Here is a 14,495-nt window from a genome sequence, read left to right as displayed (position 1 = left end):
CTCCCTCTGTGGCCTGATGGCTGCCTGGCCCAGTGGCCAATGCACTGGGAAAGGAGTATCTGAGGTTCTATTCCCAGCTGCTGTGGGACCGTGGGCCTGTCGCAGACCTTCTCTCGCCCTTTAACTTTCCATTGTGAAGTGGTGTCGGAGCGATGGACGAAAAACACGAGAAATGGGATTCTGACCTCGGCTGCTCCAGTGTAAACCTGGAGCAACTCCAGTGGACTCGCTCTGATTTTGTGCAAGTGATGCTGAGAGGAGACTCTGATCCTTTAGAAGGCAGAAGTATTCCCCATACGCCTCACAATGTGAGTCCAGCCCTCCTCATCTCTCCAGTGTGAAGCGAGCATCAGTACTGTTGTTGAACAGATGGGGAAACTGAGGCCTGGAGAGATGACGTGGCTTCCCCAAGGTGACAGGGGAATCTGTGGGAGATCTGGGAACTGAAGCCAGCTCCCTAAGTCCCTTCCTCTGTTTGATGACAAGACCGTTTGCTAAAGCTAGGGAAGAGCCCTCCATGAGTCATGGATGGATGAGATAACTCAACACGAGCGCTTTCTTCTCCGGTCCCTGCCCTTTCTGTGCAAACAGATCTTTCAAACAATACACCTCGGATTCTGGGCTCTTCAATCTGCCTCTCCGGGACACTAACAGGTCCAGGGGAAATTCACTGAGGATGAAATATTCACTCCCAGCTGGCTTTCCCAATTTTACAGTATTTTGGGGGTTGCAGTCCTTATTTCTGGATTCTGGTGGACTCTCCATGACACGGAGTCCTTAAAGCCAGCTTTGGCCTCTCTTTCTAACTGCTCTGCTCGACCAGAAGGTGGGGGCTTGGACCAGGAATCCCTGGGGGACATGCCTATCACAGTGATCCCTTCTTCTGCCCTGAAACTCCACGAATTGATGAGTTTAAACAGGTCAAATTGCAATGGACATTCCACCACCAGTCATGGTGCGAGCAACCACCCAACTACTTCTCACCATCTTCGCAGGGGCAAGGACCAGAAGAGACCCTTTGTGTAATAAAGACAAACTGCCAGGAGACATTAAAATAAAGAAAAGATGGCTAGAAGCGAGACACGAAACTTGTGTGCAACTATGTACAGGACATCGATCTATCCCCGAATACACCCACTATCAATCTATCCATCCTGGGTGGTTGAGAGTCAGGACTCCTGGGTTCTATCCCCAGTTCCAAGACAGCCGTAAAGGCTTCTTCTTCACCCTCCCGCATGGCAGGTTCTCAAAAAGAGCCCCCAGGAGGCCTCAATCTTTTCTGAGCTCTGCGGCCTTCGTGACCAATCTCTGGGGAAAACTGACCAACAAAAAACATGGGCTGAAAAGGGGAAGTTTACACAAGTGAAAGTCACACCAATGTTGTTTTTTCACCCTGGTTTTTTCACCTCGCCAGCCTGTCCAATTTTCACACCTTCTCACCAGCTGTAACAGTAAAAGCTCCCCAGTGGGCGTCATCTCTTGGTTTTAATCTATAATTATCTTGACTACCATTTGGGGGGGAGGAGAGGGGATGTCTGACAGGCAAAGATACCTCAGAAGAGCTACGCGACAGCCACAGAGCAGAGCTGGACTCCCGGACAGAACCCCCCGGTCTACAGTGCCGGACCACGACCCAACATGGCCGGTGATTTGGTGAGTAAATTACAGGAAAGTGGCTGCTGTTGGCTTGTCACACGCGTGCAGAGGGTGTTTTAACCCTATCAGAGATAAATGGGGGGCAGAGTGTGCTGGAGAGGGGAGCAAGACACCTGGGTTCCCTCCACAGCTTTGGGAAGGGAGTGGGGTCTAGTCAGAGCAGGGGGCTGGGAGCCAGGACTCCTGGGTTCTCTCCCCAGCTCTGGGAGGACAGTGGATCTAGTCAGAGCAGGGGGCTGGGAGCCAGGACTCCTGGGTTCTGTCCCCAGCTCTGGGAGGGCAGTGGGGTCTAGTCAGAGCAGGGGGCTGGGAGCCAGGACTCCTGGGTTCTCTCTCCAGCTCTGGGAAGGCAGTGGGGTCTAGTCAGAGAAGGGGGCTGGGAGCCAGGACTCCTAGGTTCTCTCCCCAGCTCTGGGAGGACAGTGGGGTCTAGTCAGAGCAGGGGACTGGGAGCCAGGACTCCTGAGTTCTCTCCCCAGCTCTGGGAGGACAGTGGGGTCGAGTCAGAGCAGGGGGCTGGGAGCCAGGACTCCTGGGTTCTCTCTCCAGCTCTGGGAAGGCAGTGGGGTCAAGTCAGAGCAGAGGGCTGGGAGCCAGGACTCCTGGGTTCTCTCTCCAGCTCTGGGAGGACAGTGGGGCCAAGTCAGAGCAGGAAGCTGGGAGCCAGGACTCCTGGGTTCTCTCCCCAGCTCTGGGAGGACAGTGGGGTCTAGTCAGAGCAGGGGGCTGGGAGCCAGGACTCCTGGGTTCTCTCTCCAGCTCTGGGAAGGCAGTGGGGTCTAGTCAGAGCAGGGGGCTGGGAGCCAGGACTTCTGGGTTCTCTCCCCAGCTCTGGGAGGACAGTGGGGCCAAGTCAGAGCAGGAGGCTGGGAGCCAGGACTCCTGGGTTCTCTCTCCAGCTCTGGGAAGGCAGTGGGGTCTAGTCAGAGCAGGGGGCTGGGAGCCAGGACTCCTGGGTTCTCTCTCCAGCTCTGGGAAGGCAGTGGGGTCAAGTCAGAGCAGAGGGCTGGGAGCCAGGACTCCTGGGTTCTCTCTCCAGCTCTGGGAAGGCAGTGGGGTCTAGTCAGAGCAGGGGGCTGGGAGCCAGGACTCCTGGGTTCTCTCCCCAGCTCTGGGAGGGGAGCAGGGTCTAGTAGGTTTGAACAGCAGGTCAGGATGCCAGGGCTTTGAGCAGGGGGTGGGACTAGATACCTCCTGAGGTCCCTTCCAACCCTGATATTCTATGTTTCTATGATTGACTGTTGTGCTCTGTTCTCACCTATGAAGGGCAGTGGGGTACGCCCCCTGTGTGGACCCAAAACCAGAGCAGGGTGCAGAACATGGCTCCCCTGCAGAGCCTGGATATGCTGGGGAGGTCGGGATGGGTAACACAGGCAGCGCTGTGCCCCCCGCCCCCTGCAGAGACAGGGGAACAGAGGTGCTTATCTCACACTCCACCTATAAGCTGGGATAACAGTTTTGAAAGAACTGTAGGGAGCGAGCCCAGGGCTGGGTTAGCAGGGCCTGCGGGTCGGGAGTAAGGGGCACCCGCAGAGCTGTGGGGGAGCCAGGGCCTGGCTCGCATGCTGCTGGGGGTCAAGAGTGAGGGGCACCAGCAAGGCCGGGGGGGCAGGGTTGGGCTAGTGGGGTCTGTGGGTTGGGAGTGAGGGGCACAGGCAAGGCCCAGTGGGGAAGGGCTGAGATATCAGGCAGCTTTAGGTCAGCATTGAGGGGCACTAGCAGAGCTGGGTGGGGGAGCCTAGGGCTGGGCTAGCAGGGGATGTGGGTCAGGAATGAGGGGCACCCGCAGAGCTGTAGGGGGAACCCAAGGCTGAGATAACAGGAGGTTGCAGGTCGGGAGTGAGGGGCACCAGCAGAGCTGCGGGGGCAGGGCTGAGATATCAGGGGGCTGTGTGTCGGGAGTGAGGGGCACCGGCAGAGCTGTGGGAGACCAGGGCTGAGCTAGCAGGGGGTTGGGGGTCAGGACTCAGGGCCATTAGCAGACGTGGGGTACTCAGGGTTGGGGGGCTGAAACTAGAGGTTTGGGGGAACAGCTGAATTGTTTCTAAGGGACTTTTGTTGTCTCCTCTCTTTAGCCCAGTCGCAAATATCTGCAACCAAAAACTTTCTAAACTGAGGTATAAATTTCCCTTTGCATGTCCCTTGTCAGAGGTAAAACCCTCAACTCACCGAGTGCAGGAACACGTCTCTCTGAGCCGTCCCAGCCTCCCTCCACCAGCTCTGTGCTCATGCTCCATGCTGAGGGCTGAGCGTGGGGAGTTCCCAGCACAGCTAGATGTCAGCTTGGCTGCCTGGGGCTGGACGTAACTGGCAGCCCCTCTTCGGGCAACAGCTCAGAGTTCAGGCTCCTGATTTGGCCTTTGAGTTGAACTGGCTCCGTTTTTGCGGCGCACTCAGCTGGAGACGCGTTGGGCTTCCTTTCCAGGGGGGACGAGCTCTGACGTCTCGGGCTAAAGCCCACTGGAGATGCAGACCCCGGTAACTGCTCCCCAAGGTGCCTCAAGTTTGGGCTTCTAGAAAGTGAGGCCACTGGAATTCTTGGGAGATTTCTCCTATAGAGTTTAGGAAAGTGTCCAGCAAAATCTTCGTCCAAATTGGTTAGAATATGAGTGTTTCTTGAGTGGGAATCTGGCTAGAAATGTCGTGAGCGAGGGGGCGTGAAAACCAGCCGACTACTAGGTTTGGGGGAGGGAAGCATTTTTACCCTAACCACAGAACTATGACCCTAAACCAAACCTTAAACCCAACTACTTAGACCCCAAACTCTGACCTAACTCCCTAACCAGGACCCTAACCCCAGTGTCCTAACCCCCAACAGATGCACCAACTCCTTAACCCCAACACCCTAATCTCGCCCTTTCCCTATAGTCCTATCCTCATCCTGAACCCCGGCTCTCTAGCCCCTACTCCCTAACTCTGACCCCCAACTCTGATCATCTCATCAAACCCAACCCCTAACCCTGACGTCCCAACCTTATCCCCCCAACCTTTAGATTGCTTAGGCTGCAATGGTCCTGGGTTCAGTAAAGTCCTCATCCTTATTTCTCTGTAAAGCTCCTGGGGCGATGGGTCCCTGATCCTAGATTGGGTTTTCTAGACACTGTGATACAAGTGCTAACAACCAATTATACCCCTAACCATAACCCCAGCTCTAACCCTAACCTCCCAACCTTGACCCTCTGAGCACTAGGGTTTCCGTGTCTCCAGTTGGGTATCAAGCATCCCAGCATCAGAATTATGAGTCATCGTGGCAAACTGGCCCCTTGGGATAGGACCACAGAGTCTCACTAACTCCCTCTGGGAAATGGCAGCAGAACCGGTAGGAATCTGATGGTTGAATGGCTTCATAATTGGCTAGAAATCTAATCACAACACATCAAATATTGAACTTGAGAGTGGAAAGGTATTTCACCCGAACCATTAAACCATACCCTTAATTATAGCCCTTAACCCCAGCACCTAACCCTAACCGCTAACCCTTAATCCTCCTCCCCATGTATAATGATAACCCGAACTCTAACCCAAAGGGCCCAAATGTCCCGGGTTGATCTGGACAGTCCCAGTCTTTCCTCCCAGTGTCTCAAGTCAGTTCCCAGGACTCTAATAACGTGTGTTTGAGCGACAGAATTGCTAATTGGCCACTAGGGACTGATGATGTTAGCAGTGAACCTAGGAGCCTAGTGAGAACATAACATTTAATATTCATTCCCAAGCTAAAATTGCTGGTCTAACATCTGCATGTCTCCAGCTGGAGACCGGAAGACCCAAACGTTTCTGGTACCACACTTCTTCCGAGAGCCCAGAAGTGTTCCCCAATTTCAATTCCTTGGTCAAAAACTTGGGTTGTTTTCTAGCTGCAGAGGCTGTGATTTCTCCAAGGAGAATTTCTCTGCCACTTTGGCACCTAATTCCCTTTGGTTCCTCGGGAAAATCCCGGTGCAAATAACTGGGAACAACCCTCCACTCTGGGAAATCAACCCATGTCCCTGCTGAACCACGGCACCAGCACAATGCATCACCCAGTCCATAGAGCAGAGGTTGGGGTTGGGACAGAGGACTCCTGGTTTCTGTACCAGGCTGTGCCACTGACCTGCTGTGACCAGGTCCCTTCCTCGCCCTCTGCCTCAGTTTCCCCTCTGACCCTTCCTTTACCTTGCCTATTTGGCCTGTAAGTTCCTTGAGGTAGGGACTGTCTGTCATTGTGTCTCCCTGCAGCACCCGTGTAATGGGGCCCCCGACCACAGACAGGGCCTGTTTAGCGCTAAGTGATTTGGGGGCCCTGCTCCTGGTGACTCTGTGACTCCGCCGGGAAGACGGGGGCAGCCTCTCTCAGGCACCCACTTACACACAGACCTTGCATCAGTCTCATGACAAGCTGTCTGCTGTGCTGAATGGAGCAGGGTGGGGCTCCGTTAGGGGACGCTCTCCCCCGGCATTGAGTGCTGGGCCCAGGGCCACGCTAGGGCCCCCGTGCTGCATGGAGCGGGGTAGGGGCTGCGTCTCATGGCCTCGCTCTCTCTCCCTTTGCAGTCAGCCCCACGGCCCCGTCTGTCTTCCCCCTGACCTCCTGCACCGGCGACGACACCCCCCAGGTCACCTTCGGCTGCCTGGCCAAAGGATACTTCCCCGAGCCGGTCACCGTGACGTGGAGCCCAAGCGTCGCCCCCTCGGGCGTGAAGACCTATCCCTCCCTGCTGCAACCTTCCAGCGGCCTCTACGCGCTCAGCAGCCAGGTCACCGTCCCGGCCAGCAGCTGGAAGTCTAACACCTATAGCTGCAACGTACAACACCGGCCCACCAGCTCCAGCATCTCCAAGGAAATCCCAAGTAGGGACAGCGCGGCGCAGCCCGGGGGGCGGGGAAGGGGAGGGGCTGGGGGTCTCTCAGGTCCCTGATCCGGTGACTGTGGCAGGGAGAGAGGATGGGAGCCTGCCGGCGCTGTGAGCCGAGGGAGTCGCTGTGGTGGGTGGATGGACGGAGAGAGAGAGACACCACGCCGAGAGAAGTGATGGGTGCTGCAGTGCAGGGAAAGGGGCAGAGGGCTCCAAAGGGGGAGCTGTGCTGTGCGGAGCAGGGGGCTCAGAAGGGGGCGCCGTGCTGCAGGGGGAGGGGGCTCAGTAGGGGTCACCGTGCTGTGGGGAGTGAGGGCGGCCCAGGAGGGGTCTGTACAACAACTAACCCCTGCCACGCTTCTTCCAGAGCCCATCCCCATTGAACCCCATGCCCCCGAGGTGCATGTCCTCCACTCCTCCTGCACCAACCACCCAGGCACCATCCAGCTGGTGTGCTTCATCTCCGGCTTCTACCCCGAGCCTTTGAAGGTGGAATGGCTGGTGAACGGTGAGAGTGGGCTACTTCCTAGTGACACCGACCTTGCCAAGAAGGACGCCGACGGCCACACCTTCAGCACCCGCAGCAATGCCAGTGTCTCCCAGGACGAGTGGCTGGAGGGCAAGACGTACACCTGCCAGGTGTACCACCCAGGCACCGGAAGCAAAAAGCAGGACCACGCCCACAAGTGCAGAGGTGACACTGAGCAGGGCCAGGCTGCCTAGGAAGGGGAGGGGGACACCGGGCTGGGCTCGAGCGGGGAGAGGAGTGGGGAGGAGACTGGGATGGGCTTGGGCAGGGGAAACCAGGCCTAGCCACTGACCTGGTCTCTCCTGTCCCCAGAAGAAACAACATCTCCCAGCAACATCCAGATCTTCTTGGTGCCCCCGTCTCCTGCTGCCCTGTATGTGGCCCAGAGCCCCATGCTCACCTGCCTGGTGGTCAGCCTGCCGAGCGACTCTGGCCTCCAGATAGTCTGGTCCCGAGAGAAGCCAGGGTCCATTGTCCCTGATCCCCTGACCCTCCATGAGCACTTCAACGGCACCTTCACCGCCTCCAGCTCCATGCCCATCTTCACCCGCGACTGGGAAGCCGGAGAGACCTTCACCTGCAAAGTGGAGCACTCAGAGCTGCCCTCGCCCCTCATCAAATCCATCTCCAAGAAGCCAGGTAGGAGGAGAGCAGGGTCCCTAAGGGGAGAGACTCCCCTATCCCCACCCCCAGCAGGGAGGGATGCTCCTTAAGGGGAAGCCCCAACCCCCAACAACCTGGGATCCCGGCCTTGGGTCCCTTTGCATCCCCATGTGAGATGGAGACCATCCAATCCCCCATCCTGCTCTCTGGAGCTACCAGCTCCCAGTCCCCAGCACCTCCATCCGGGAGGAGAGAGGGGATGTTCCTACCCCCCCACACACACGCACGCACATTCCTTCTCCCCGCGTGGCCCAGCTGAGTGATGTGCATGGCTCATCTGTGTCCTCCGTCCCCACGCACCGAAGGCAGGCGCTCTGGCCCAGGCATCTACCTCCTGCGCCCCCACAACGATGAGCTGAGCAGCTCTGAAGACTCCATCAGCCTCACCTGCCTGGTGCGGGGCTTCTTCCCCGAGGACATCTCGGTGCAGTGGATGAAGAACCACAAAGCCAACGAGAACATGGAATACTTCACCACCCAGCCCATCAAGGACGGAGCCGGCGACTCGAACTTCTTCCTCTACAGCAAGCTGAAAGTCAGCAAGGCCAGCTGGAACAGCGGGGACACCTACACCTGCATGGTCATCCACGAAGCCCTGCAGATGAAGTTCACCCAACGCAGCGTCAGCAAAATCTCTGGTAAATGAAGACGTCTCCTCCCAGCCCCACTGCTAGTATTGTCCAGTACAACTTCCTGTAAATAATCTCTGTGCCCGCAATGACAACAAGTGAATAAACGGAACTAGTCTGAGCTCACCCCCAGGTCTCCTTGTTGTGGTGTCACTGGGTGAAATCTGCAGGTCGCCCAAGGTGGACGAGGTCCCAGGTTGCAGGCTGGGAGAAGCCGAGATGCTACACATCTGGGGATGCCAATTCCCAGATCCTGAATGGGTGGATACATATACACCATGGACGGATGGGTAGATACATGGGTAGAGGCCTTGGAAGGAAGGATGGGTAGATGCTCTGGAAGGAAGGATGTGTTGATGTCATGGAAGGAAGGATGGATAGATATATGGTTAGATGTCATGGAAGGAAGGGTTGGTAGATATATGGTTTGATGCCATAGAAAGAAGGATGGGAGATACAGGGGTAGATGCCAGAGAAGGAAGGCCGGGTTGATGCCATAGAAGGAAGGATGGGTTGATACCATGGAAGGAAGCATCGGTAGATACATGGGTTGATGCCATAGAAGGAAGGATAAGTCGATACATGGTTAGATGCCATGGAAGGCAGGATGGGTAGCTATATGGTTACATGCCATGGAAGGAAGGATGGGTTGATGCCATGGAAGGAAGGATGGGTAGATACATGGGTTGATGCCATGGAAGGAAGGATGGGTTGGTTCCATAGGAAGGAAGGATGGGTAGATACATGGATACATACACACCACAGAAGCAGTGATGGAGAGGGGGGTAGATGAACAGTTACACACATACATACTATAGAGCCCATATCCCAGCCCAGCTCAGTTAGAAGGCCAGGTGTTCAGAGAGATGGTTAGATGGATACTTACATACTTGAGAGGGAAGGACTAATAGACCAACAGATATCACAGAGAGAAGGAGAGAGAGAGATTATTATTTGGATTAAAGTAGCACTTCCACCCCCAACTCAGAGAGGGCCCTGATGGGCTGGGTATGGCACAGACACAGTAGGAGACTGTCCCTGTGTCAAAGGGCTCACACCTTACAGAGAAGGAGGGAGACGAAACAGAGACACCAAGAGGGGAAGGGACCTGCCCAAGGTCACGTCCATTACTGAGCTAGAAACAGAACCCAGGTGTTCTCAAAGTCCCACCTAGTCCCACTAGACTGCGCTGCACTGCGGGAATGGTGGGTGAATGGTTCACAGGTGGGGTGCCAATGGATAAGTGGATAGGGATGGATGGATAAATCTATGGTGAATGTAGGAGGGGTACCCCTTCTGAAGGATGAAGGGAGGAATAAATGGATGGCCCTAGATGGACTGCGATAGATGGATGGCTAGAGATGGGGATGGGTGGGGACGGATGGATGTATAAATGAATGGATGGGTGGGTGCATATGGTAGTGGATCAGTACCAATGGGGATGGATGGTGATAGGAAAATGAGAATGGATGGGGATGGACGGACAGATGGATGGATGGGATGGTACAGATGGTGAATGATAGATAGATGAGGATGAATGGATGGGTGAATATGGCAATGGATGGATGGACAACTGACTGTGTTAATGGAGACATATGATGATGGATGGTTGGGGATACATAATATATAAAGGGATGAGTGGAGGGCAACAAAAATTATTAGGGGGCTGGAGCACATGACTTATGAGGCGAGGCTGAGGGAACTGGGATTGTTTAGTCTGCAGAAGAGAAGAGTGAGGCAGGATTTGATAGCTGCTTTCAACTCCCTGAAAGGGGGTTCCAAAGAGGATGGATCTAGACTATTCTCAGTGGTAGCAGATGACAGAACAAGGAGTAATGGTCTCAAGTTGCAGTGGGGAGGTTTAGGTTGGATATTAGGAAAAACTTTTTCACTAGGAGGGTGGTGAAGCACTGTAATGGGTTACCTATGGAGGTGGTGGAATCTCCTTCCTTAGAAGTTTTTAAGGTCAGGTTTGACAAAGCCCTGGCTGGGATGATGTAGTTGGGGTTGGTCCTGATTTGAGCAGGGGGTTGGACTAGAACCTCCTGAGGTCCCTTCCAACCCTGAGATTCTATGATTCTATGATAGATAAGTGGATGGGGTTGCATGTATGGATGGAAGATATGGGTGAGTATGAATGGATGGATGGGTAGGGATGATGATGGAGATGGATGGATGGGGAGGTAAGAGAATGGATGGTATAGATCTATATGGATGGATGGAAGATATGGAGGATGGTTAGAGATAGGTGGGTAGGTGTATCAGTGGACGGCCAAGCCATCCCTGGCATCTCATTGAGGTGAGATCCTCTCTAGGCTATAACACATGCATACGGGAGAAGGGGAGATAGGACAACATACAGCAAACACCCCACAGCAGGGATCAACTCCTGGGACTCCTGGGACTCAGTCCCCACAAAGTAGCAGCAGTAGTAGGGCTGTTATCTGGAGAGGACATTAAGCAGGGACTCACTTAAACTCTCACTAGCTCTGGTGACATAGGGGGCCCAAGCAGTGGGGTGGGACAGATGATGCAGGTACCCCTATGGCCCCCCACATGAGCCCCGTCTCCTACCCAGCCCCTCACTCACACATCTTCCCCCCCATGTGTGGTGTATCAGCCCCAAGGCTGGATGGGCGAGCGCAGGACTCAAACCCACCAGTGCCAAGCACAGAGCTTGCACCTGGCATTAAAGAGGGGGTAGCCTGCAGCAGCAGTGTTAGGGCTGTGGGGGCACACAGAGAAAGAGAGTGGGAGGGCTGGCTGAGAGAGAGCTCAGTCCAGGGCAGATGGACACACCTGTCACATGGCATGACCGAGGGACCCTCCCACCTGGGCTGTCGTGTTTCTACACACAGAGACACACACAGAGACAAGCAGATTCATGCACCTGTTCTCCAGACATCTCTAGGGCAGGGGGATCAGTAGGGGGCACCATGCTTCAGGGAGCAGCATCTTTCATATCAGAGAGAAACGTTAGATCCCATCCTTAAAATACTTGTGGCTCTGTTCATAATCCCCACAGACGAGGCAACTCCAGGTTGGCAAGAGAGCCCTGTGTGAATAGGCCCAGAGGTGGCTGTGTTCCATCTGAAGTGACTCCTGGGTGTTTAGTTACATTGGGATCAGGGTCATAGAGGCACATGTGTGAAATCCATCCATCCTGGTCTTTAGGGAGCTCCCCCACCATGGCAGCATCCCGGCACCTCGCCCACCTCAGAGGGATCCTGAGCCACCTTTCACAGGCAGAGAAACTAAGGCATAGAGAAATTCAACCTTCAGCCAGTGCCAGGATGTAGGGTCATGGCCACATGGGACGAGTGAAATGAGACCTGGGAGGCTCTGCATCCTTCATTTCATCACAGCAGGCAGGGGTGGGTGGATGGATGGAGGGGTGCATCTAGAGGTGGGTGGATGGATGGAGGTGTCTAGAGATGGACGGTGGAGGCATGGACGGACAGATGGAGGGAGGGAGGGAGGGGTGTGTGTAGGGATGATGCTTTTTGGTCATGGATGGATGGATGGATGTACCTAAAGATGGATGGCTGGAGGGATGCATCTAGGGATGGTTGGATGGTTGGAAGTGTCTAAGGATGGACTGATGGATCGATGGGCGGTTTGTGGTCATGGATGGAATGGAAAGGCATAGAAGATGGAGGGATGTCTAGGGATGGATCGATGGATGAATAGATGTTTTGTGGTCATGGATGAATGGAGGGGTGAGTGAGGATGGATGAATGGATGGATGGATGGATTTAGAGATAGATGGATGGTTTCTGGGGATGGATAGTTTGTGGTCATGTATGGATGGATGTATCTAACGAGGGATGCGTGGAGGAATAGATAGATGGATGAGTGGAGGTGTCTAGGAATAGATAGATATATCTAAAGATGGATGGGTGGAGAGATGGATGGATTGATGGATGGAGGTGTCTAGGGATGGATGGATGGATGGATGGATGGATGGATGGATGGATGGATGGATGGTTTGTGGTCATCGATGAATGAAGGGGTGAATGGGGATGGGCGGATGGATGGATAAATCCAGAGATTTATAATGGAAGGAGGGGTGTGTATCGGGATGGAATGATGGATGGTTTGTGGTCAGGGATGGATGGATGTACCCAGAGATAGATGAGTGGAGGGATGGAAGGATGGAGAGAGAAGGGGATAGGCGGGTTGGTGTTGGACGCACAGTCTGAGCTCTCTCTGTCACAGTGCCTGAGTTGGAGTTGATGTCTCTTTCTCTCCCCCCAACAGAGGTGATCGTGTCAGGTGAGTTTTGCAGTGAGGACGGCGATGAGGAGCTTGACGGCCTCTGGGCCACCATCTCGGTCTTCATCACCCTCTTCCTTTTGAGCGTGTGCTACAGCGCCACCGTGACCCTGTTCAAGGTGAGAGAGAGAGAGAACGAACATAGGAACGAAGGAATGAACGAGTTTAGCACAGTAGAGGGCAGCTTGGAAGGGAAAGAAAGAACTGAAGAAGGAAAGAGAAAGAAGAGTGGGTGAATAAGGCAGAGACTGAGTGAATGAGACACAGACATAAAAGCAGGAAGGGATGACAATGACAGGCAGACAGACCGAGCAGCTCCCCCAGCCCTGACCCCTCTCACCCTTGCTCTCTCTGCCCCCCTGCAGGTGAAGTGGCTTTTCTCCACCGTGGTGCAACTGAGGCGTGCAAGGGGCCCCGAGTACAAGAACGTGATCCAGCGCGTGGTGTAGGGGCCGCTGCCCCCGTCCGCCCGGAGACAAGGGGCCGGGACTCCCGGCTCTATTGGTGACACCACCCTGAGTCCCACAGCTGCCCCCCACCACTGCTGTGCCTCTGGGAGACCCCCCTGGGGGGAGCAAGGAGCTCACCCCACATGGCCTAATCAGCACTTAGCCACTGGGGACGCTGTCCTGCTGGGAGCTGGGCTAAGACCGGACAACTTGTACCATGCAGGGAACCAGCGCCCCTAGCAAGGAAACAACCTGAGTGCCACTTCCCACCCTCCTGAGCCCAACAGCCCACTGCTCTGGGACTGGATCAGAGCCAGCGCCCCCTAGAGCGGAAAGGATCCATGTCCCATTCCCCCACCCTGGGGCTAGATTGGAGCTGGTGCCCCCTAGTGGGTAAGGACTCTGTGCCCCATTCCCTGTCCTCCTGAGCCAGTCAGCCCCCCACCTGGGCCTGAATCACAAGTGGCTTTGTCTCTGTTGCTCTGAATGTTGTGTATTTAGCTCCCGGCTCTTTTTTGTGACTTTTGTGGTTTGCACTGAATGACCGTAAATAAATAAATATTCAATGCGGGCTCCTTGTCGTTCACAGCCTCCATCCCTGACTTTCAGGGGCCCCTGAGACCCTCCACTGTGTCATGGGGGAAGAGGTGCCACCGGGCATGGGGAATAGACTGAGTGGTGCCCTCTGAACTGACCCCAGTGGGAGATGGGGGGCCTAGCTACAAACCCAGAGACCTGGGACTTTGTCCCTCATCCTCTTCAGGCTGGGAGAGAGGATCAGTAAGGAGAGATCTCCAGGGCTGGAAAAAGTTACCACTAATAAGAAAGAAAGAAAGAAAGAAAGAAAGAAAGAAAGAAAGAAAGAAAGAAAGAAAGAAAGAAAGAAAGAAAGAAAGAGTATGGAGGGAGAGAGTTTGATTGATCAATTACTAGAACAAATTATTAAACAATCAATTTGTAAGCACCTAGAGGATAAGAGGGTGATAAGGTAGAGCCAGCAGGAATTTGTCAAGATTAAATCATGCCAAACCAACCTAATTTCCTTCATTGATATGGTTACTGGCCTGGTGGATGGAGAGGAAGCAGTAGATGTGATATACCTTGATGTTAGTAAGGCTTTGACACAGTCCCACATGATACTGTTGTAAGCAAACTAGGGCAATGTGGTCTAGATTAAATTACTGTAAGGTGGGTGCACAACTGATTGAAAGACCATTCTCAAAGAGTAGTTATCAACGGTTTTCTGTCAAGCTGGGAGGGCGTATCTAGTGGGAATCCCACAGGGGTCAGTCCTGGGTCAGGTATTATTCCATATTTTCCTTAGTGACTTGGATAATGGAGCGGAGACCATGCTCATAAAATCTGTAGATGACACCAAGCTAGCAAGGGTGGCGAGCTCTTTGGGGAACGGGATTCAAATTCAAAAGGACTGCACTTAGGAAGGAGAAATTCAATGTACAAC

At 54.3% G+C, this 14,495-nt stretch overlaps 1 gene segment (V, D, J or C); it reads left to right on the top strand.

Moving 5' to 3' along the window:
* Positions 1–152: 152 nt before the first annotated feature.
* On the top strand, positions 153–13,033 carry LOC140896780 (immunoglobulin heavy constant gamma 2-like). The segment is given in 7 exon segments: positions 153–285; positions 6,187–6,483; positions 6,856–7,182; positions 7,330–7,656; positions 7,986–8,318; positions 12,570–12,703; positions 12,950–13,033. Coding segments are annotated over 7 exon segments (1,635 nt in total).
* Positions 13,034–14,495: the final 1,462 nt, after the last annotated feature.

Source organism: Lepidochelys kempii, chromosome 13 (genome assembly GCF_965140265.1).
Source record: "Lepidochelys kempii isolate rLepKem1 chromosome 13, rLepKem1.hap2, whole genome shotgun sequence".
Lineage (NCBI taxonomy): Eukaryota > Metazoa > Chordata > Testudines > Cheloniidae > Lepidochelys > Lepidochelys kempii.
The sequence above is the reverse complement of the archived record's forward strand: the minus strand, read 5'-3'. Positions and strand labels throughout refer to the sequence as shown.